This window comes from Geotrypetes seraphini, chromosome 4 (assembly GCF_902459505.1).
Source record: "Geotrypetes seraphini chromosome 4, aGeoSer1.1, whole genome shotgun sequence".
Lineage (NCBI taxonomy): Eukaryota > Metazoa > Chordata > Amphibia > Gymnophiona > Dermophiidae > Geotrypetes > Geotrypetes seraphini.
Genome location: NC_047087.1, coordinates 178,121,352 through 178,144,278, shown reverse-complemented (window position 1 = coordinate 178,144,278; position 22,927 = coordinate 178,121,352). Strand labels below are relative to the sequence as shown.

At 45.6% G+C, this 22,927-nt stretch overlaps 1 protein-coding gene across 1 annotated transcript in view; it reads left to right on the top strand.

Moving 5' to 3' along the window:
- Positions 1-22,927, top strand: part of CCDC113 (coiled-coil domain containing 113) — a 129,272-nt gene that overhangs the window by 316 nt on the left and 106,029 nt on the right. Inside the window, exon 2 of the mRNA XM_033942942.1 lies at positions 10,528-10,654. Within this exon, the coding sequence (XP_033798833.1) occupies positions 10,528-10,654 (127 nt within the window). The remainder of the gene's footprint in view (positions 1-10,527; positions 10,655-22,927) is intronic.

Here is a 22,927-nt window from a genome sequence, read left to right as displayed (position 1 = left end):
AGTCAAACGTACCGGACAGATTGAGATGTAAAAGAACCAGATGTTTTTCTTTCCATTTTCACATGCATTTTTGCAGTGTAGAGGAGCCTTTAGGAAATGTAGGAGTGTGCCATATTTTCAACGAAAATACACGTCTGCTTCAAAAATGAAACTCTGCAACTGTATCTGTTTGCAGGTCATGGATAACTGTATGGAAAAAAATCCCAGAAAATTTTCTAAAATTGAGTTTTAAAGCTTAGCATTTTCATTGCTCCATTTGAACTTGCAGCTTTACAAAATCTGCCGTTTAACTGTACAAATTTCAGAGTGATGTAACTTTTTTTTTTAATGGCTATTTTTGCTGTATGTACTCTATCTTTAATGCATAGCCAGGTGTTCTGTTTTTTTTTATAAAGGGTGACAATGCATGCCCGTTTCCTGAGGGCAAACTAATCAAATGCATGAAGATGTAGTTATTAAACTGTATATTCATACAGAATATCAGGAGCCACCACTATCTGGATAGCAATGATATTTAGTCTGCCATTTAGATTGCTGTCTGGATAATTTTAGGTAGGAGCCATTTCTCACCTTCCAAAAATATACCATTTATCTAGTTAAAGATCTGCTACATTTCTTTGAAGGGATGAATGAACATGTAGATAAAGATAAGCCAGTCAATATTGTGTATCTGGATTTTCAAAAACCATTTGACAAAGTTCTTCATGAAAAACTTCTGAGGAAATTAGAAAGTCATGGAATAGGAGGTAACGTTCTATTATGGATTAAGAACTGGTTACATAGTAACATAGTTCCTCCTAGGACAAGCAGGATGAGTCAGCCACATATGGGTGTTGTCCCAACAGCTCCCAATTTGCGGATAAGCTCTCCAATAGCTCAGAGAGATTTTTATTTTTTTTTTTCCTCTGAGCACGTGCAGTGCCCGGGCCCCACTGGGCATGCCCGAGCCCTACCCATTTCTCCCTGCTTCCCCCTAATCCCCAGTCTTTAGTTTCCGCCCGTTCCCATCGGTCGGATTTTCTACAGCTCTCCATTACAACTTTTCTACTCATCAACTTGAAGATGCCTGAATCATCTAAAGAAACAACTGGGATGAAGGAGGAGGATGAAAACACTGGATCCTCATGAATTGTGCGTCCACTGATTGGATCCGGCGCTTGAGGTTTCCGTGTTGCTTGCATTGTGCGCACATGTCAACACGTGCACGCAAGCTAAGAAAGAGGGCACTGAGAGACTTCATGAAGAGAAGTGAGGTCCAAGAATCTTCCTCCAGCAGCCATCCTCATCGGAATGCAGCAGCGGGGGATCCACAAGCTACAGTGGCAAGGAGCCTCCAGGATGCCCTGGCTCAGCTAATCCTCCCGCCTGTACTCGGCCCGGTAGAGAAATATCTCCCGGAGTCCCTGCATGTTGCCTCTTACAGCCAGCCTCTGCAGGGCAGCCAATAGTAGTCTCACCAGACCGAGAGATCTCTCCAGGAGTCCCTGCATGTTGCCACGTACAGCCAGCCTCTGCAGGGCAGCCGATAGGAGTCTCGCATGCTGCTGCATAAAGCCACAGCCTCTGCAAGCAACAGATCGGGGCTTTCGCCCTCCAGACTGCATGCTGCCGCGTACAGCCAGCCTCTGCAGGGAGCCGATCGGGGTTCAAAGGTAAGTCCTATCTGCTTGTTTTTGGGAAAACCTCTGATAATCTGTTGCAGCCCCGAGGGCTCTGCCCCACCCTTCTCCCAATCTGAATTTAAGGAGAAAGAATCTCCCATGCTTCTTTCCCTTGGAGGGGACCTGCAGACCTCTCCCTCCAGCAGGAGACATGCTGCCCCAGAGTTCAGCTTGTAAAGGACATGCTGAAAAAACCCCCAAAAAAAACCCCAACTCAGATGCTTCTTTCCCTCTTGGGGTCCTGCAGAGTCTGCAATTCACACCACTCCCACCCCGCCCCCCTCCCCTCCCCTCTCATGTCGGGAACGAGGAGTCTGCCTTTCACAGCAGGGTGCTGATATCATCAGTGATGCGGCATGTCAGACCACGCCTCTCCAAAGGTAGGGGTTTGAAACTCCTCAGCCTAAAGAGCAGTTCACTGCACTTCAGATGCTTTTCCAGCCCACATGAGGGACTCTGCTACTATTTATGATTGCTATTACACTGAAAGGCATATGCAGCGCTGTACAGTTTAATATACAATAGGCAGTACAGCAGGAGAAGCCCACTCAAGAGGCATTATCACTCCTCTTTCTCTGCCTCCAGGCACAGTGGGAAACGCAGCCAGGAGCACTGGCACAGATGAAGGGGTGCATCCTGCCCCCTCTCTGCAGGCTCTCCCCCCCCTCTCAAGAAGGACAGAGAATGTCGGTGGGGTACATGGAGCCACCCAGTCAAGTGGAGCGGCACATGAACCTGCGAACCACCAGGGGTGGGACCAGCAGCAACAGTTAATCCTCCTGCTGACCCACTCCTCTCTCAGCGGGCAACACTCCCCCCAATGCCCCCCTTAGAGGGAGCCACGCACAACAACATGGCGCATTCCAGCGGCATGCCATGCACCCAAGCAATGGAGGAACAAGCAACACACCAGCCTCCAGCCACCCACAAAAATAAATAAATAAATAAATAATTTACTAAAAAAAAAAAAGAAAACCCACAAACGAGGACTCACCCCAAGTCCCTCCAGAAACTCACAGCCTTGCTCAAGATCCACGTGGGTGGACAACAAGTACCCAAGACAGAGTACTACAAGGCCTGAACTACCAGTACTTCACGCAGGCAGTGGCGATTCCAGTCCACAAGAACCTCCTGGTCTGCAGAGACAAGATTTGGCTGACTCCCTCCTCAGGGCAACCAACATCAAGGAGACTGGGATTGAAGTACCAGATCTTTCCAGCCCAGGGATTCGACAACCCGCAGCAGCCATACATGGACATTGCGGTAGCCTTGGTGCTTAAGAGAAACAGGGCAGCACGACCCCCCCCTCCAACGCCCCGTCAGGGAAGGACCTGAAAAACCCTGGTTTCCACAGGGAAAAAGACCTTCGAGGGCGCAATGCTGAGTGCATGAATTGCTGCGCTCCAGTTCCAGATGCGGCTTTATCAGGAGGCCAGTGAGAGAAAATAAATAAATAAAATAAAATAGGGACTCCAGCTCACTACCGAGCCAGTCCACACTGGCAGCAGTCTGTGCCCCAGCGCTCGCAACAGTAACATAACTGCTACGCAAACAAGCACCACCCGAGGGGCAGGGGCATCCAAGGGCAGCCCTCTCCCCAAGACAAAAACAGAACCTTGACCACCCTCTGGCCCAGCAGGATCAGATTGTCTGCGAAGGCTTGGCCCAGGATCACCATCGACCAGTGGGCCCTCAGCATCATCAAGCAGGGATTCCGAATTCGTCTCCACTCCCGCCCCCCCCCGAGTGGGCGGGGCACCCTCCATCTGATGACCCAATTTTCCTGCAGCAAGGAGAGGACCTGCTTCGGTAGAATCAATAGAGGCGGTGACGAACAGAGGAGATCACCAAGGGGTTTTTACTCCAGGAACCCCCGTGTCACCATGGACAAGGACAACGCTCGTTCCTGGATCCCTGCAAGCTCAACAGGTGCAAACACAAGGTCCAGATGCACTCTCTGGGTACAGTCTTGGCCCTGTTACAGCCCGAGTATTGGCTAGTATCCCATGCACCCAGCCCACAGGAGACATCGTCGCTTCTAAAGCCAAGACAGACGCCTCCAGTACAAGGTCCTGCCCCTTGGACTCTCAACGGCTCCAAGAGCGTTCACAAAGTGCATGGCAGTGGCACATCCTCGCCTTCAAGGGGTGCGCGTCCTATCTTATCTCGACAGCTGGCAGCCCTGACAACCACCATAACCCTCCTCCAAGAACTGGGGTTCCTCATCAACTACATGAAATCCCACCTGATACCCACCCAGGGGATAGAAACATAGAAACATAGAAAAAGCGGCAGAAAAGGGCTACAGCCCACCAAGTCTGCCCATTCCAAGTATCCCCCCCCTGAATTTACTTCCTTAAAGATCCCACAAGAGTATCCCATTTATTCTTAAAATCCGTCACGCTGCTGGCCTTTACCACCTGGAGTGGTAGTCTGTTCCAATGATCCACCACTCTTTCGGTGAAGAAGTACTTCCTGGAGTCGCCGTGAAACTTCCCTCCCCTGACTTTCAGTGGATGTCCTCTGGTGGTCGAGGGACCCATGGGCCAGAAGATATCATCTTCTGACTCGATGCGTCCCGTGATGTATTTATACGTTTCGATCATATCTCCCCGTTCTCTTCTTTCCTCGAGTGAGTACAGTCGCAACTTCTGTAGTCTTTCACCATACGGGAGATCCTTGAGCCCCACGACCATCCTGGTGGCCGTTCGCTGAACCGACTTGATCCTTAGCACGTCCTTTCGGTAGTGTGGTCTCCAAAACTGAACACAGTACTCCAAGTGCAGCCTTACCATGGCTTTGTACAACGGCATCATAACTTCAGGTCTCCTGCTGACGAAACCTCTGCGGATACACCCCAATATTTGTCTTGCCTTGGAGGAAGCCTTCTCCACTTGATTGGCAACTTTCATGTCTTCACTAATGATCACTCCTAGATCGCGTTCCTCCGTGGTCCTAACCAAGGTCTCGCCATTTAGTACATAAGCTCTACGCGGGTTTCTCTTGCCCAAGTGCATTATCTTGCATTTCTTAGCATTGAAGCCTAGCTGCCAAGTATTTGACCATTGTTCCAGCAGCAGTAGGTCGTGTGTCATATTATCAGGTAATGAGCTTTTGCCTACTATGTTGCAAAGCTTGGCGTCGTCGGCGAATAGTAATACCCTTCCTCTAAGTCCTTGTGTCATATCCCTTATGAATAAGTTGAATAGAATTGGGCCCAGGACCGATCCCTGCGGCACTCCACTGATCACGTCCGACGCTTCAGATGGGGTACCATTCACCACCACCTTCTGACGTCTGCCGTTCAGCCAATCCCCAATCCATGTTGTTAGAATGTCTCCTAATCCTATCGATTTTAGCTTGTTCAGTAATCTTCGATGAGGGACGCTATCAAATGCTTTGCTGAAGTCCAAATATACCACGTCTAGTGACTCTCCGGCGTCCAGTTGTCTAGTAACCCAGTCAAAAAAGCTAATCAGGTTAGATTGGCATGATCTACCCCTGGTGAACCCGTGTTGGTGTGGATCACGTAGGTTTTCTTCGTCTAGGATTGTGTCAATATGCTGTTTGATCAGCGTTTCTATGAGTTTACACACTATAGACGTGAGACTCACTGGTCTGTAGTTTGCTGTCTCTGACCTGCAACCCTTTTTGTGGAGTGGGATTACATTGGCGGTTTTCCAGTCCAAGGGGACCCTTCCTGTGCTTAGGGAAAGATTGAAAAGAACCGATAATGGTTCTGCCAGGACTTCTCTTAACTCCCTGAGCATTCTAGGGTGTAGGTTATCCGGTCCCATTGCTTTGTTTACTTTGAGTCTTGTTAGTTCGTTGTAGACGCTACTGGGCGTAAATTCGAAATCTTGAAACGGGTCTTTCCGGTTATCTCTCGTCTGAAGCTGAGGACCATCGTTCATCTGGTCAGTCATCGACACCACGCAGACCAAGGCCATCCTACGGGACTACCAGATCGACACCATGACATCCCTGGCCCAGTGCATCCCTGCTAGCAGCTCATCGTCAGCACGCTCCCTCCTGTGTCTCGGCTGCGGTCTTTGTTGTGCAGCACACCAGACTACACATGAGATCCCTGAAAGGGCACCTCAGACTTCATTGGGACCAGTGTACCCAACCTCTGACCACCCACCTACTGGAGCTCAGGGCCATAGGGAATGCCCTCGAAACCTTCAAACAGATAGGGCAGTCCTCACCCAAACAGAAAACCAGGTGGCCATGCACTATATCAACAACAGGGAGGGACAGGGTCAACCTCGCTATGCAAGGAAGCTTGCCACATGTGGGAGTTCACCAACTCCATTCAATGCCCCATCCAGGCAACTTACCTCCCGGGGGAGCAGAACGACCTGGCAGAAAGACTCAGCCACCAGCTGGATCCCGATGAGTGGTGTCTCAACCCAGAGGCGATGAAGAAGATCTTCAGCACCTGGGGCACACCGAGCATCGACCTGTTTGCAACTGAACTGAACTCAAAATACTCGACCTTCTGCGCAAAGAGATCAACCCATCGCCGTCTCAGCCCCGACGGTCTGTTTGTGAGTTGGAACCACGGACTCTTATACGCCTACCCACCACACCCTAAGTCCTGCAGAAGATCCTTCAGGACAGAGCAACAGTGATCATGATTGCCCTGTCCGGGCCCCTGCAACCATGGTTCCCGTTCCGGCAAGGGATAGCGGTTCACCCCCCTCCCCCCCTCCCGATCAGTGCAGTTCTCATAACACAACGCGGGAACCTTACCCTCCACCACGACCTGCGTTCCTTAGCCCTGACTGCATGGATGATGAGAGGATGAACCTACCACAAGATGTGGAGCACACTCTTATGGCAACCAGAAGACCTTCAAGCTACCAGTGCACAGACACGCAGTGAGACCCCTACAACTGCCCCATACCGGACATCCTGCAGTACATACTGAGCTTATCTCAGTGGGACCTAAAACCCACTTCCATCAAGGTCCACCTAAGTGCATTCGTGGCATACCACGCTGGCCTAGACAACAAACCAGTGTCGAGGCATCCAGTAATCACAAAATTTCATGAAAGGACTGTCCAATCTGCACCCACTGGTCAGACCACCACCGCCTGGATGGGACCTCAACTTGGTGCCGCATCAGCTCACCTCGACCCCTTCAAACCTTTGGGGGAGGCAGATCCCGTATTCCTGGCCGGGAAAACCCTGACCATCGTGTCGGCCGACACACTCCTCCATGAGAACAGGGTGGTACCCAGAACCCACCCCCTAAGGTGGCTTCAGCGGGCCTCCCAGCACTCTACATCTCCCCACAGGGAGGCACACTGCCACCTCAGCAACACCTCCTGGACTGTGTGCGGGCCCTGACTAAGCAGCAGATTAGACAAGCCTCAATTGTTCGTCTCCTACGACCAAAACAGACCAGGACTTCCGGCCACCAAACGCAGGCGCTCGCGCTGGATATAAAAGTGCATCCCCTTCACCTATAGAAAAGCGCAGTGTCAACCGCAGGTGGGAGTCAACGCCCACCAGTGCAGAACCATAGCCAACACAACGGCTCATCTGCACCACACACCAATAGGGGACATCTGTGATGCAGCCACTTGGTCCTTCATGCACACCTTCACCAAGCACTACTGCCTCGACATAGCATTCCACGCTCCAAATGCATTCGGTCGAGCAGTCTTGGAAGTGGCTCTTCCCTCCCGGGAGGGACAGCAACCACTAGCACAGCCTTGACAAACACTGATCAAGTAGGGTGTTATAAATATCGACAAACACTGATCAAGTAGGGTGTTATACATATTGATTAAGTAGGTCTTCCAGCACTCCTGCCTAGACTGAATGTGGAATAGGCAAGTATGAATTCTCACATGCAAGTATGAATTGTCACTGTTGACCAGTTGGTTTCTCACTGTTCATTGATTGTCATTGACCAGTTTCACTGTTCTGTGAGTTAAGTAGGTCTTCCAGCACTCCTGTCTAGTCTGAATGTGGAATAGGCAAGTATGAATTCTCACATGCAAGTACGAATTGTCACTGTTGACCAGTTGGTTTCTCACTGTTCATTGATTGTCATTGACCAGTTTCGCTGTTCTGTGAGTTAAGTAGGTCTTCCAGCACTCCTGTCTAGTCTGAATGTGGAATAGGCAAGTATGAATTCTCACATGCAAGTACGAATTGTCACTGTTGACCAGTTGGTTTCTCACTGTTCATTGATTGTCATTGACCAGTTTCGCTGTTCTGTGAGTTAAGTAGGTCTTCCAGCACTCCTGTCTAGACTGAATGTGGAATAGGCAAGTATGAATTCTCACATGCAAGTACGAATTGTCACTGTTGACCAGTTGGTTTCTCACTGTTCATTGATTGTCATTGACCAGTTTCGCGGTTCTGTGAGTTAAGTAGGTCTTCCAGCACTCTTGTCTAGACTGAATGTGGAATAGGCAAGTATGAATTCTCACATGCAAGTACGAATTGTCACTGTTGACCAGTTGTTTTCTCACTGTTCATTGATTGTCATTGACCAGTTTCGCGGTTCTGTGAGTTAAGTAGGTCTTCCAGCACTCCTGTCTAGACTGAATGTGGAATAGGCAAGTATGAATTCTCACATGCAAGTACGAATTGTCACTGTTGACCAGTTGGTTTCTCACTGTTCATTGATTGTCATTGACCAGTTCACTGTTCTGTGAGTATTATTGCTCAGTTAACACAGCACTTTATCTAAAACCTTGTTTCCACAACTTCACCTGCTTTGCCTGATTACCCTGCCCGGCTCGGCCTCCACAGCCAGGCGAGGGATGCACAAAGCGCTAAGGCGCAGGTCCAGTCGGTACATCCCTCGGCTAGGGAGTCACCCATATGTGGCTGACTCATCCTGCTTGTCCTAGGAGAAAGTGTAGTTACTTACCTGTAACGTAGGTTCTCCGTGGACAGCAGGATAGTCAGCCACACAACCCACCCGCCTCCCCATATGGCCGACCTGGCCACAGCTAGGAACATCCTGGGGATTAGGGGGAAGCAGGGGGAAATGGGTAGGGCTCGGGCATGCCCAGTGGGGCCCGGGCACTGCACGTACTCAGAGAAAAAAAAAAAAAAAATCTCTCTGAGCTATTGGAGAGCTTATCCGCAAATTGGGAGCTGTTGGGACAACCTACGTTACAGGTAAGAAACTACACTAAATGACAGCAGATAAAGACCTGAATGGTTCATCTAGTATAATATGTGCTCAATAGTTGCACATATTATACATTCATGGTTAAATTGACTTTTTTTCTTTAATATTTCTGGACTGTAGACCATAGAAGTTCGCCTGGTACCATCTTGGGATGGGATAGACATGGGATAGACATGTGGGATCTATCCGCAAAGATAGATAGCGAGGATCACTGGAGTGGGCAGACTTGATGGGCCGTGGCCCTTATCTGCCGTCTATTTCTATGTTTCTATGTTTATCTTTAGGTTCCCACTACCAGAGTTGCCATCGAAGTTCACTCCAGCCTATCCTAACCATCCTGTCATTTGCGGGATACAGTCCATAAAGTTTGCCCAGCACTGTCCTCACATTCCAAATCACTGGAGCTTCCTTCGAAGGCCTTCCCAGCCCATTCTAAACCAAATCGCCATATATGTTTATGTTTATTGAAAGCTTCTATACCACTACCAATGACTGGGTAGTCAATTCAGAGCAGTCCACATATGCTTTTATAATAGTATTGAAATACCTGAGCTTCAGGAACAGAATTACTATACCTGAGGTGCAATTGTGAGCTTCTATATTGATGTTACAATATATGCGCTTTGGTAATGCTGTTACAATACATGAGAAAATGCTTTTATTATACATGAGCTCTAATTTATGATCTCCTATAATGAGTTTCGGTAATGATGTTACAAAACATGAACTTTGGTAATGGTGTTACAATATGTGGGACAAAGACTGTGCTAGACAGCCTAGTACCAGCTTTATTTGTTTTATACCATTCATTTTCTAATTAGAGATCTTCTGTGTTCATCCCATGCTTTTTTGAATTCCGTCACCATTTTCATCTCTACCACCTCCCTCGAGATGGCAATCCAGGCATCTACCACTCGCTCTGTGAAAAATAATTTCCTACCATTACTCCTAAGTCTGTCACCCCGCAAACTCAATTCATGTCCTCTAGTTTTACCATTTTTCCTTCTCTGGAAAAGATTTGTTTCTATAATAATACCTTTCAAGTATTTAAATGCTTGTATCATATCTCCCCTGTCCCTCCTCCCATCTAGTATATACTGTATATTCAGGTCTTCCAGTCTCTTCTTGTACATCTTTTGGTGCAAGCCCCATACCATTTTTGTGCTTTCCTCTGTAACACTTCAAGTCTTTTTAAATCACAGTACTCCAAGTGGGGCCTCATCAATGACATGTACAGGGGCATCAGCACCTCCTTTCTTCTGCTGGTTACATTTCTCTCTATACTGCCTAGCATCCTTCTGGCTACAGCCTTGTTACACTGTTTCGTTGCCTTCTGATCCTCAAACACTATCCACAAAGTCCCTCTCCTCGTCCGTGCATATCAACCTCTCACTTCCTAGAACATATAACTCCCTTGGATTTCTACTCTCCAAGTGCATCAGTCCATACTTCTTTGTATTGAATTTTAGTTGCCACATATTAGACCATTCTTCCAACTTTTACAGATCCTTTTTCATGTTTTCCACTCCCTCCAGGGTGTCCACTTTGTTACAAATCTTAGTATCATCCACAAAAAGGCAAACCTTACTTTTTGACCCTTCAGCAATATGAAATGAGGGACACTCCTGGGGCTAGAGCTCTAGCTTGGAAAGCTCTGCTTTTAAAAACAACTCTTAACCTACCATCACTTACACTGTTTTTCAGCCATGACATCGAACTTGCCAAAACAGAGCTGGATATGTTGGAGAAATATGGAATTAAGTTGGAGCCCAAAGATCAGGGTGCTCAGCCCACAGGAGACATGAAAGTTTCCAGTGCAGAAAGTAGGGAGGTAGGTTTAACTCTTCTGTCAAAGATTCCTTTGGTTGTGTCAGTGATTTAAGGTCTAAATACTATGGGGTTGATATTCAAAGTGATTTAACCAGACATGAGAGGTTTTTTTCCTGGTTAAATTGTGCTGGCTGACCTAGGCGCAGATATTCAGAAGCAAGTAACTGGACTGTGGTGCTGAATATCTATGTGGTACATTTTAATTAGTGCCAGAGTAGTCCAGGGGCATAGTCATGAACTATGCAGGCACCGACATTATTCAGTGCCAGTGTCTAAATAGCTAACTGGGCATGTTGGACCCATAAATAGCAGTCCTAACAATGCTTGGTTAATTATGCAGGTATGGCTGAAATGCCCTTCAAATCCTGTAAATGTGTTCATTTCAATCTTGCTCACTTGATAACTCGTATAGTTAGGAATTCTATGAACGTCAGAGCTTTTACTGCTGCAGCAAGCAAATGCAAATGATTGCACTGGCTGGGGGCATGCTGTTGGTATTGCGACCTCAGTTTTAATGCTCACATTACATTTTTTGTAGGCTTTTTCATTCTTTCTAACCTGACAGAATGTTGGAAATAAATGATATAGAAAGGCTTTGGGCCATCTTTGAACTTAATATGTCTTTTTTCCCTAATTTTTCTCCACATCAAATTTGATTCCTTTTCATTATATTTCCAGTTATGTTGCCCTCAGCCAGATGGACAGACATGTATCATTTCTTTCTAACATTCCTTGTCAAAATGTGCAGTGGTTAGAGCTTCAGCCTCAGCACCCTGGGGTTGTGGGTTCAAATCCTGTGCTGTTCCTTGTGATCCCGGGCAAGACACTTAATCCCCCATTGCCCCATCACATAGAGTGTGAGCCCACCAGGACAGAAAGGGAAAAATGCTTCAGTACCTGAATGTAAATAACTTAGGCTCTAAAGGGCTGATTTTATAAATGGTGCCTAAAAAAATGGCGCCGGCACACTTAGACACGGTTTACAGAATCATAGCTAGCGGGGCCTGTGTAAAAATGTTGGCCAGGGTTTTAAAGACCTACATTTCAGATGCCTACTAAGCTGTGGTAGCGTTTTTAGTGCGTGCTAACCCCTGTGCTACGCGGTAAATACTAACGCCAGCTCTATGGAGGTGTTAGCGTGTAGCACGCGCTAAAACTGCTAGCGCAGCGTAGTAAAAGGAGCCCTAAGTTTTTGGAGAATTGCACTTAGCAATGCCTAAATCACACTCGACCCATAGAAACACCCACTTAGGCGTTAGGCACTGCTAAGCACCATGCGATAGGCACCTATCTTTTATAGAATTGGATAGGCACCTATAGACTATTAAGGGTATTTATAGCCAAATATTTATATATTTTTTATTTATTTCAATTTCTATCCGTCCTCCCAGTAGCTCAGAACGGGTTACAAGCAAACATTCACAGTAGAATACATTTGGACAGTACAAAGACTATACAGCAACTTAAATACAGGTTAAGAATGGAGAAGAAAGTGCAGAAAGGAAGGGGAAATTTAAGGGGACGATGGGGGGTTGATTGCAGTTGGAATTTTAGTTGAAGAGGAAGGTCTCTATTACTTTCCGGAAGGTCATCAATGAGTTCTGTAATCTGATTTGCGGGGGGAGTTGGTTCCAGAGTTGGGGGATGAAGTGGTTGTAGGAGCGTTTGCGGGCAGTTTCTGACATGAGAGATCTTCCTGGGGGGAAGTTAGGCACCCATTATAGAATCAGCCCATATGTGGTATAAAAAAAAAGTTGTGTTGTCTGACCTTTAAAACAATGAATGGGGATCCACCAGACAGCTTTCCAGCTTTGGCTTCAACTCTTCTTTCAAAAGAAGCCATAACAAAGGTCATCTTATTTTGCTTTCCTGTCAATGCAAGGTGTGAAAACTAAGTCCATTCATGAAAAGTATTTTTACCATTTTGCAACTAAAGTTTGGAATTCATTATTAAATATTTGCTTAATGCCTAATTATGCTACATTCGAAAAGAAACTGAAAACATTTTTTTATTAACCCCCCCCCCCTTTTACTAAACTGCGATAGAGGTTATTAGCGCAGGGAGCTGCGCTGAATGCTCCGCGTTGCTCCTGACGCTCATAGAGTTCCTATGAGCGTTGGGAGCAGTGGGGAGCATTCAGCTTGGCTCCCTGTACTAATAACTGCTATCGCGGCTTAGTAAAAAAGGGGGAGGGTAAGTGCATTAATTCTTGATTTTGCAGTTTTATGGTTTATTATGTATGAGGCTGTAACTTTTCTGTTATGTTACCAGCTTTGAACCTGGTTTGTAGGGATTTAGTGGGATACAACATAATATAACAACCTAGATTGTTCTAGATATCTATTGAGAAGTTTGCAAACAATACAGAATAGTGCTATCAGGTTGATTTGCTCACTTAATAGTAGTATGTGAAGGAGTGGCCTAGTAGTTAGAGTAGCAGCTTCAGCATCCTAAAGTTGTGAGTTCAATTCCCAATGCAGCAGTTTATGACTCTGGGCAAGTCACTTAACACTCATTGCTCCAGGTACCAAATAAGTATCTGTTTAAAATATATCAGCCACTTTGATTGTGTAACCACACAGGAAAAGTAATATATCAAGTCTCATCCCCTTTAATAAATTTGATAAAGTTATACCATGATATACTAAACTACACTGGCTGCCTATGAAACCATAATTTATTTCAAACTATACTAGGGGTTGCTGCAAAGTTCTCTGCCCAATCAGCTTTCTAAATTCGGAGCATGATTTTGCTACTGTAGCTGAAAAGAGTGTTATTTTATTTTGCAAAGTGCCAATTTGCAAAATCATAGTGCTATGTTTTGACATTGTTTCAGATCATTAATTGAACCATGTCAATGAAAAGTTGGAATTTTCAAGTATGGAACTCCAAGCCATTATAAAGTCCCTATTCCTGCTGAAGAAAACTCCAAAGGAAATCCATGAATGTATGATGCAAGCATTGAGTGACAAATGCCCATCATACTCCACAGTGAAGAAATGTTGTGCAAACATTCAGTGTGGAGATTTTGAGACCAAAGATGCCACAAGGTCTAGGAGGCCTCAAATTGTGTCAACTCCTGAAATTGTTGATCATGTACATGACCTGATTTTGGTAGATCGGCGAATATTGGCTAAAACAATTGCTGAGATACTATAGATATCCAGGGAATTTGTTGAGTGTATCATCCATGAGCAGCTGGGAATGCAGAAACTCTCAGCCATGTGGAAGTCCAAATGTTTGAATGCAGATGAGAAATAACATAAAGTGTATACTTCCAAGTTGATTTTGCAGCATTTTCAGTGAGCTGGTGCAAACTTTTTGGAACAAATAGTTACTGTTGATGAAACATGGTTACGCCACTATGATCTTGAGACAAAACAACAGTCTCGCGTATAAGGGATTTCCCTGTTAGTGCACTGTTAGGCATGCTGGATCCCTGGGCTTAGGTAAGCCCAGTCACTCAGGTAGTTCCATATGCGCCTGCCATGTGGTTGGGCTTGCTGGCCGGCAGCTGCTGTGCTGCCTTGAGAGTCTGCAACTATGGACAGCTGCCAGCTCTGTCTGCATATTGGAAGGAACCATTTCCTGCTGGAAATGGCTCAAGGGGGTGGGGAAGCTGTTGGAGTTGACTTGATGACCTTCCATGCCGAGGTATCTGGATTGATGGTCATTTTGACTGTAGCTAGTGTTTCTCCTGCAGAAGTTAATTTTTCAGTAGACGTTATCTCCATCTCCCCTCAGGGGATTGGAAGTCTTTCTCTCCTATCCCCCTTGGGTCTGAGGGTGAGTCCCAATGGGGCCCCTGGGCATTTTGGCTCCACAGTTTGGGCTGGCTGGTCTGGCAGCAATTGCAGTTGTTTGCTCTGAATATCTACATGGACAAGTTTCATACCCCCCTCAGTTCCTTTCTTCCATCTCTGAAGGAGAATAAGGGAAAAAAACTACCAGACACAATGTGTAGTTTATAGTTTAACAATTTTTATTGAAATTCAAAGTACAAAACACAACACAATACAAACCCGAAAACAGAACATACAATCTTACTGCCCCCCCCCCCAACAGCAAACTGCCCTCGACAACTGAAACCTATATCCAAATTACCTCCCCCCCACCAAAGGACTTGGACTCTTATGGTCCTAGCATAGTCAAAAAAAAGTGAAAGCAAGAAAATGAAGGAGAGCAAGAAAGAAATATATATATATATATATATATATATATATATATATATATATATATATATATATATATATATATATATATATATATATATATATAGTTCCTTTACAACCTACTCCCCATTGCCCCCAATCAGCCCCTTCCTCAGATTTATTCCAAGGAATTCAAAATGCTGCTATTGGTCTGCAAAGGTAGTGATTGTTTATAGGGGTCCCAGATCTGGAGAAATTGTTTTTTACGCTTAGATGTATAAATAGCTTCCCTACATTCCAACAGCAACAGTGCGTATAAGCAATTCCTTCAACCCCAAAAGGAGGGTGCAGCATCAATCACCCAGACTGAAAGAATTACTTTTTTCCCCAAGATCCCAACCTTGCACAAAGCTGGCGCTGGCCCCATGTAAGAAGTTGAAAAGCTTCATACTTATCAATCAGGAGTCCTGCCGGGGATAGGGGGATGGTGCGGTGAAGAAGACATGCCACATATGCTACAATCTGATGCCAGAAGGAATGAACCCTTGGCAGGACCAGAATGCATGAAAAAAGGAATGAGCATGTTGGGAGCATTTCTGACAGGTCGGTGTAGTGGACAATCCCAAGTGATACAATTGGCTTTGTGTAAAGTAAGCTCGATGAAGGACCCTATATTGACACTCTCTAAGTTCTGCATTGACCAATATCAACAGAACACATTTAATCAAAGCCCCCAAGTCTAGGGACTCAGCTGGAAGGCCCAGTTCCTGACACCAACTAGAGCGCAATGCATTCCGATCCACAATTCCTGAAAAACGCTGGAAGTCTTTATGGAGTCCTGACACTGTAAAACCATCTACCATATTTGGATTTATGAGGTCCTGGAGTTTAACATCAATGGGAAAAGACAAATCCGAAGATACCAAAGAACCTACAAGGTGTTGCAACTGTTTATAAGCTAAAAAGTCACCTACAGTTAATGCACAGGTGGCCTGAACATCGACTCGGATCCGCAATGCCCTGCTGTCCTGCAGCACATAGGCTAACAATTTGAGATCATGAAAGATGAACCGCCGAAAACTGTTATTATCTGACCCTGGTGTAAACTGCAGGTTACCGGTAATGGGTAAATATTTAGTGGTTCTCAGGTTCCCTCCCCATGCCATTAGCAGGGTTGTCCAAATTTTCCATAGGGAAGAAAGGAGCAGGCTTCCTTTAAGATCAATGGGAATCATAGCCCAGTGAGTAATAACAATATATTCCAAGGGGCAAATAAGGATTCTTCTAGGGCTTTCAGAACAAAATTTTGACAGTCGGAGAACCAATCTCCCAAGTAGTGCATCAGACACACCATGTTGTAAAGTCTCAAATCTGGCAATCTTAAACCTCCCCTATCCTAAGCACCCCGCAGATATTTGAGTACAATTTTGGGTTTCTTCCCATTCCAACAAAATCTAGATATAAGGGAATATAATTTATTCAGGTCTTTCTTTAACAACCAAAGCGGTAGTAACTGTAACATGTAGAGCCATTTAGGAAAAAGTATCATACTAAAAAGCTGAACTCTATAATACAAGGAAACTGGGAGAGGAGACCAGCGACGCAAGCAGTCTTCAGTATGATGAAGCAATAGGTCAATATTTCTATGGTACAATGTAGATATAGTAGGCGTAAGAATGATTCCCAGGTACCAAAAAGAATCGGCTGCCCATTGTCTCCTGAATGCCAGAAGTAGCCAAGGCCAGTGATTTGTCTAAATTCAGCCGGAAGCCTGAAAAGTCTCCATATTCCCGGAAGTTCTCTATCAAAGATGGTAGTGAGTGAATTGGATCGGAAAGGTGAACCAAGTCATCCGCAAAGGCGGAGATCTTGAAATCCAATTTCCCAATTCAGATCCCTTTTATATCCACATTACCCACAATATCACGAATAAGGGGATCAAGTGTGAGAACAAACAGTAGAGGCGAAAGTGGGCATTCCTGTCTGGTGCCACAATGTATTGAGAAAAGGAGGAGCTCATTCCATTAGCCTAGACAGCGGCCCTAGGAGAACAATAAAGCACCCGGACTGCATCTTGAAAAATCACTCGAGGCCATAATGAGTCATAACTGAAAAAAGAAAAGACCAGGAAACCCTGTTGAAGGCCTTTTCCATATCAAACCTAATGAGCATCAACAGTATCTGCATCCATTCCACATGTTCCAGAGTAGACAGGATAATATTTTTGGTACTAGTATGTACCTGAGTGAACCCCACCTGAGGCAAAGCCAGGATCATAGGAAGGTAGTGAGTCAACCGATTGGCCAAGATCTTGGCAAACAGTTTGGATTCCACATTAAGAAGAGAAATAGGTCAGTAGGACGAGGAGTGTTCAGCATCCTTATTAGGTTTGAGCAAGACTATTATTTGAGCCATTTGTAATGAATCGAGTAAGGCACCTTTGTGAACAAAGGCATTACAGGATGCGGTTAAGGCTGGGGTAACTGTGTCCTGCCACAGGTGGTAGAATTCTAGAAGAAAACCATCTGGTTCGTGCACCCTCAGCAGAGCTCCCCTTGAATGACCAAGGAGACCTCCATGTCTGTAATGGATACATTTAGCATAGCTTGGAATTGTTCATCTATGCTTGGGAAAGATAAATTGTTTAAATATATGTCGCCATCCATTAAATCCGATTGATGGGTATAAAGGCTTTTGTAGTAGTCATAGAAAACCTTATTTATCTCCTCATCCGTTTTAACTACTCTACCTCCTGAGCCACAAATCTGCAAGATTTTCCCAGAACCCCTAGATCTCTGCGCCACATACGCCAACATCTTCCCACATTGATTACCATGCAAATGGAATTGGTATTTATAGTATGCCAATGATTTACAAATGCGAAGGTGAAGTAGTTGTTGCAGAGCATATTGAGTAGCTATCAAGTGCACTTTAAGCGGCACCATTTGCAGTTGTCGCTCCAAATGGAGAATCTCTCTATCCCTTGTCTTTTTCTGATGACTGGTATAAGCCAGTATTTCTCCCCTAAGCACTGCTTTGGTCGCCTCCCAATAAAGAATAGAGTAATTGAGATGTTCCAAATTATTAATTTGATAGTCTGCCCATTTTTGTGAGATAAAGTTCTGAAACTTTGAATCCCTATACAAATATAGCAGGAATTGCCAGCGGAAGGATCCCCTTCTCAGGGTTGCCTCTTCCAGGTTGAAGAAGATCATTGCATGATCAGAAACATCAAAAGGTCCAATCTCCATGAATTTATCTTAGAGAAAAATGAGCGTGAGACCAACCAGTAATCTATGTGACATAGGGATGTATGCGCTCTCAAAATATGTTACATTACATTACTGATTTCTATTCCGCCTCAACCTTGCAGTTCTGGGCGGATTACAAAAGAGACAACTGGACATTTCCAGGATAATTACAGAGAGAATTCTGGTCATTTCTAGGAGAAGTTACAAGAATAATGGAGCTGTATATTTCAAGAGCTACAAGATGCTGTACAAATAGGAAATAGTGCAGATATTTCTTCTAACTCTCTAACTTACTCACTATCAGGCAGACCTCAGCTACAACTTGGTTATGGCAGGGAGAACAAGAAGCGGCATGTCTGCAATCAAGACCAACTGTCCAGTAACTGGGGGGACCCAGGGGGTGACCACGGTATGCGTGCAGAAGGAGGAGGACCCAGGACTGTGGACAGAGGTCTCCGTGCAGACTGAGATCATCCCCCTCCCCCTCCTGTTCTCCACAGTCTCTACACAGTCAGAGGAGGTCGACCAGCTAGACGGAGACATCATGCAGGAATTTAGGAGTCTCAGGGAGGTGGTGAAATGCCTGAGAAGCATCCGAGAGGATGAGGCCTACATTGACGGAGTCGTCCAGGAGCTGTCCCAAATCACCGAGCTGGCCAAAGACATGTCCTCCCTCGAGACACCCAAATCACCAGCTTTGAAACCAACAATTGGGGTACAGGAGATGGCTGGAGACGCTGACTCCTGGCAGCTGGTGTCCTCCTCCATGGGCAAACACCAGAGATCCCACCCCCCTCTTTCAATCTCTTCACCCTCTTCTTCTTTTTCTCACCAACAGGGCAGCTTTACATCCACCCCACAACTCACCCTGAGGAACAGATTCCAGATCCTACAGGTAGAAGATGTCGACAAGGAGCAGGAGGATGCTGACAAGGAGCAGGAGGTAGTCCAGCGCACGGCTCCAACTCCGGGGACAACTGATCGGCTCCCCCCAAAGAAGCGCAGAGTAATAGTCATTGGGGACTCTATGCTGAGGGGCACCAAGGGACCAATCTGCAGACCGGATATGCAGTCAAGGGAGGTTTGCTGTCTGCTTGGAGCCAGGGTCCGAGATGTCACCGCCTGTCTTGATAGGCTTCTCAAGCCCCAAGATCACTTCCCCATGGTTCTCATCCATATTGGCCCAAACGACACTGCTAAGAACACCCCGGAGAACATAACTAGAGACTTTGGAGCCCTGGGTGAGAGGCTGAAGCAGATAGGAGCGCAGGTGGTCTTCTCCTCGATCCTCCCAGTTAGAGGCAAAGGAAGTGCCAGGGATGAGCGTATACTGAGGACTAACGAGTGGCTTCAAGGATGGTGCCGGGAAATGAACTTCGGATTCCTGAACCATGGAGAGGCGTTGCAAGGTCTTCAGGGACCAGACGGACTCCATCTGACCAGCAGGTTAAGCACGTCTTTGGACACCGACTAGCCCGCCTGCTTCATAGGGCTTTAAACTAGGTAAGTCGGGGGAGGGTACCCACTCAGATACAAGTGCAGTAAGGAACGATCCTGATGAGGTGAGTCGAAACTCCGATTCTAAGTCCAAAGTAAGTGCCCCCATTGCAAACAATTCTCTAGGAGTCACACTACCCCAGGTGGGAAACTCCCCACAGGGACTTAGCAATCACGGGGTATGGAGGGCTATGTATGTTAATGCACACAGTTTAGGCAATAAGATTCTAGAATTAGAGACCAAAATAATGAATGCCGACCTTGACGTGGTGGCAATATCCGAAACTTGGTTCACAGACTCTCATGGGTGGGATATGGCTATACCGGGATACAACTTATTTCGTCAGGACAGAGAGGAAAAGTCAGGGGGAGGGGAGGCACTATACATTAAAGAAGACATCAAAACTACCAGAATCACAGATGTCAAGTACACTGGGGAATCCCTCTGGGTGAACCTGGCCAGAGGCAGGGAAAAATGCCTGTATTTTGGTGTAGTATATAGACCTCCAAGACAACTGGAAGACAAAGACTCCGAATTAATTGAAGACATAGAGAATATCACTCTACGGGGAGATGCTGTTCTGCTAGTGGACTTCAATATGCCTGACGCAGATTGGAACTCATACTCAGCAACAACCAGTGGCAGCAGGAGACTGTTAACATCCATAAAGGGAGCACGACTCAAACAAATGGTATTGGAACCCACTAGGGCTCAGGCGATCCTGGACCTGGTACTCACCAACGGGGATAGCGTCTCGAAGGTATCGGTAGGAGATACGCTAGCCTCCAGCGACCACAACATGGTGTGGTTCTATCTCAGGAAAGTTTCCCTAGATCAAACACGAAAACAAAAGTACTCAACTTCCGAGGCACTGACTTCGAACGCATGGGAGATTTCATCCACTGGACACTGCAGAACCAAGCTATGACCGATGATGTGGAAGCTATGTGGTCATCCCTGAAATCCACCATACATGAAGCAACAAGCCTCTACATTAAATCAGTACACAAACAGCGGAGAAACAACAAACCCCAATGGTACTCCGCAGAAATCTCGCACCTCGTCAAGGAGAAGAAAAAAGCATTTATTTCCTACAAACAAACGGAGACTAGGGAAGCTAAACTAGAACATAGGGCGAAGTCTGCAGCAGTCAAAACGGCAGTCAGGGAGGCCAAACTTCGAGTGGAAGAGACTCTGGCAAAGAACATGAAGAAAGGGGACAAATCCTTCTTCAGGTATATTAGTGATAGGAAAAAGAACACAGATGGGATAGTACGCCTTAGATAGTACGCCTTAGATGGAAACTGCGCAGAATCAGATTCTGATAAAGCAGAATTACTGAATGAATACTTCTGCTCGGTCTTCACCTGTGAGGCACCGGGGCACGGTCCGCAGTTGCAGGCAAGGCCCAGCGTGGAAGACCAGTTTCAGAATTTTGAGTTCACACCTGGCGACGTCTACTACGAACTGGCAAAACTCAAGGTGAACAAAGCCATGGGACCGGACAATCTACACCCCAGGGTGTTCAGTGAGCTGCGTGATGTCCTGGCAGAACCGCTATCAGGACTCTTCAATCTCTCCCTAAGTTCGGGGAGAGTCCCCATAGACTGGAAAACAGCTAACGTCGTTCCACTGCACAAAAAAGGTTGCAGGGCAGAGGCTGCAAACTACAGACCGGTGAGTCTCACATCAATAGTATGCAAACTCATGGAAACACTAATCAAACATAAATTAGACGCAATCTTGGATGAGGAGAATCTACGGGATCCCAGTCAACACGGATTCACTAAGGGTAGGTCCTGCCAATCCAATCTCATCAGCTTCTTTGACTGGGTAACAAAACAGTTAGACTTGGGAGAATCCATGGATGTCGTATACCTAGACTTCAGCAAAGCTTTCGATAGTGTCCCGCATCGCAGGCTGTTGAGCAAGATGAAATCAATGGGGCTGGGAGAAACACTAACTACATGGGTCAATGACTGGCTGAGTGGCAGACTTCAGAGGGTGGTAGTTAACGGTACCCTCTCTAAAACATCGGAGGTGACCAGTGGAGTACCACAGGGCTCAGTCTTGGGCCCGCTCCTTTTCAACATATTCATAGGTGACCTAACTCAAGGGCTCATACCACGATCACATAAGCAATGTGGTTAAATCTACTTTCTTCAGACTGTGTCAAATTCGTTCCGTCGCCAAGTTCTTATGTGCAAAATCCCTGAATATTCTAATACATTCTTTAGTTATCTCCAAACTTGATTATTGTAATGCCTTATTTAAGGGCATGACACAAAAAGAAATCAGACGTCTTCAAATTATACAGAACGCCTCTATTAAAATAATTCACAAAGCAAAAAAATTCGACCACGTCACACCCTTACTTAAGGAATCACACTGGCTCCCCGTTGCACACCGCATTTTATATAAAATATGTTTGCTTACTTTTAAATCATTAACATTTCAAACCCCCGCTTTCATTTTTAGAGTTTTAATTCCTTTCATTACTTCTAGAACACTGAGATCTCAGGATCAACATCTATTGGCCATTCCCTCATTGAGAGTCATTAATACGAGACGTCTTACTATTTTTTCAGTGAGTGCCCCCCAGTCTTGGAATGATCTCCCACTTTATATAAGAGAAGAAAAGAACTTAGACAAATTCAAGACTAAGCTTAAAAGTTTCCTTTTTAATGATGCTTTTAGTGAATAAATGATTCTATAATCCCTCTTTATCTTATATTTCCTTCTTTTTATGTTCGTCTTCCCTCCTAATGTTGTTACCTTTATATATTGAACTCGATACCGATTGTAACCTTTAAAGAATTTTCCTATTGTTTCTCATAGTTGTTTGTTTTTGAAATATTGTTTGTCTATGTAATAATTTACATATGTTTTTAAATATTCGTACTATTTTGTATATCGCCTAGAATATAGATTAGGCGATTAATCAAACTGTATAATAAACTTGGAAACTTAGCTTCAAGGTAAGGTAACGTTATTCGCTGACGACGCCAAACTATGCAATATAGTGTGAGATGGCAATTCACCCGATAGTATGACACAGGACCTACATTTGTTGGAGCTTTGGTCCTCGACCTGGCAGCTGGGTTTCAACGCTAAGAAATGCAAGATCATGCACCTCGGCAGCAGAAATCCGTGCAGAACTTACACCTTGAATGGTGAGACCTTAGCTAGAACTTCAACAGAACGAGACTTGGGAGTGATCATCAGCGCAGACATGAAAACTGCTGATCATGTGGAGAAGGCTTCATCTAAGGCAAGACAGTTGTTAGGTTGCATCCGCAGGAGTTTCGTCAGCCGGAAGCCTGAAGTCATAATGCCATTATACAGAACCATAGTGAGGCCTCATTTGGAATAC